At 48.8% G+C, this 1,369-nt stretch overlaps 1 protein-coding gene across 1 annotated transcript in view; it reads left to right on the top strand.

The window, feature by feature from the left end:
* Positions 1–1,369, top strand: part of grin2ab (glutamate receptor, ionotropic, N-methyl D-aspartate 2A, b) — a 59,233-nt gene that overhangs the window by 48,543 nt on the left and 9,321 nt on the right. Inside the window, exons 13-14 of the mRNA XM_025058460.1 lie at positions 159–282; positions 1,007–1,315. Coding sequence (XP_024914228.1) covers positions 159–282; positions 1,007–1,315 — 433 coding nt within the window. The remainder of the gene's footprint in view (positions 1–158; positions 283–1,006; positions 1,316–1,369) is intronic.

The following is a 1,369-nucleotide window of genomic DNA, read 5'->3' as shown; positions in this document are numbered from 1 at the left end:
GGGCAGGCCCCCCCACAGATGTGTGTGTGGGCCTATAGGTGATTGATTTATTGGTTCCATTCAGTCCTGCCTGATGTATGAGGTATAAAACTGAGACGCTGCAGGAGTTCATACTTAATCTGTGTCTTTTTATGTTCTGCCCTCTCTGTGTCTCAGAGCCATTCAGTGCATCAGTTTGGGTGATGATGTTTGTGATGCTGCTCATCGTCACCGCCATCGCCGTCTTCCTCTTTGAGTTTGTCAGTCCACTGGGCTTCAACCGCAACTTGGCCCAAGGCAAAGGTACGCACACACACACGCACACACACACACACACACACACCAGGTGTCACCAACACTGATCAGAATCTGGAGCTCGTCCACTGACAGAACAGAGAAGATGGTCACTGTGTTCCTCCACCAGAGTCCAGGCTGCTCTGAGTACTACTGTAGTAGTACTACTGTAGTAGTACTACTGTAGTAGTACTCTGTGTTGAAGTACTGTGTAGAAGTACTGTGTTGAAGTACTCTTCGAGTATCACCATGGACGACGGGAGGGAAAAAAATCCAAATAGTAAAATCTCAAAGTGAAGAATAAAGATGGGAGTAATAGATTAAAAACAATAATAAAAAATATAACAATTAGTCAATCTACAAACACACACAACATAATTAGTCCTCTGCATTTCCCTGCTCTGAGGAGCAGAGGGCGCTGTAAATATTGTAAAATTTTAGGGGTTTGATCAACACTTAACGTGAGCGGATTTGGACAATCCTTACCCCAGAGAGTCCCCGGCCGGCCAAATGCACGAATGATTTTGAGACATCTGACCCCCAGGGGGCGCCAGAGAACCTCAAAGGGAGTAGCAAAACGAGGAAACGAATAAGCAGAACAACATGTGATGTAATGTGATGAAATATTCTGCTCTTCCAGGTTCAGTTTAACCACTATGAAACCTGAGCCTGTTTAGTTAAACAGCGTGCTGAGTCACTCGCAGGAATTGAACAGAGGGCCCCTCCCTCTCAGACCCCCACGGTCCGTCGTTCACCATCGGTAAGGCCATCTGGCTGCTGTGGGGGCTGGTCTTTAACAACTCGGTCCCGGTCCAGAACCCAAAGGGAACCACCAGTAAGTTCATCGTGTCGGTCTGGGCCTTCTTCGCCGTCATCTTCCTCGCCTCCTACACCGCCAACCTGGCCGCCTTCATGATCCAGGAGGAGTTTGTGGACCAGGTCACAGGACTGTCTGACAAGAAGGTGGGGTTGACACACACACACACACACACACAATCACACACACACACACACACTCACTCTCTCAAACTGAGTTGTTCTTGTAATGGACTCCAGCCCATTGGCCGTGGTGGACTCTCTGGGGGCAGGGGGGGGA

This window comes from Cynoglossus semilaevis, chromosome 9, assembly GCF_000523025.1.
Source record: "Cynoglossus semilaevis isolate Cse_v1.0 chromosome 9, Cse_v1.0, whole genome shotgun sequence".
In the NCBI taxonomy this organism is placed as follows: domain Eukaryota; kingdom Metazoa; phylum Chordata; class Actinopteri; order Pleuronectiformes; family Cynoglossidae; genus Cynoglossus; species Cynoglossus semilaevis.
The sequence above is the reverse complement of the archived record's forward strand: the minus strand, read 5'-3'. Positions and strand labels throughout refer to the sequence as shown.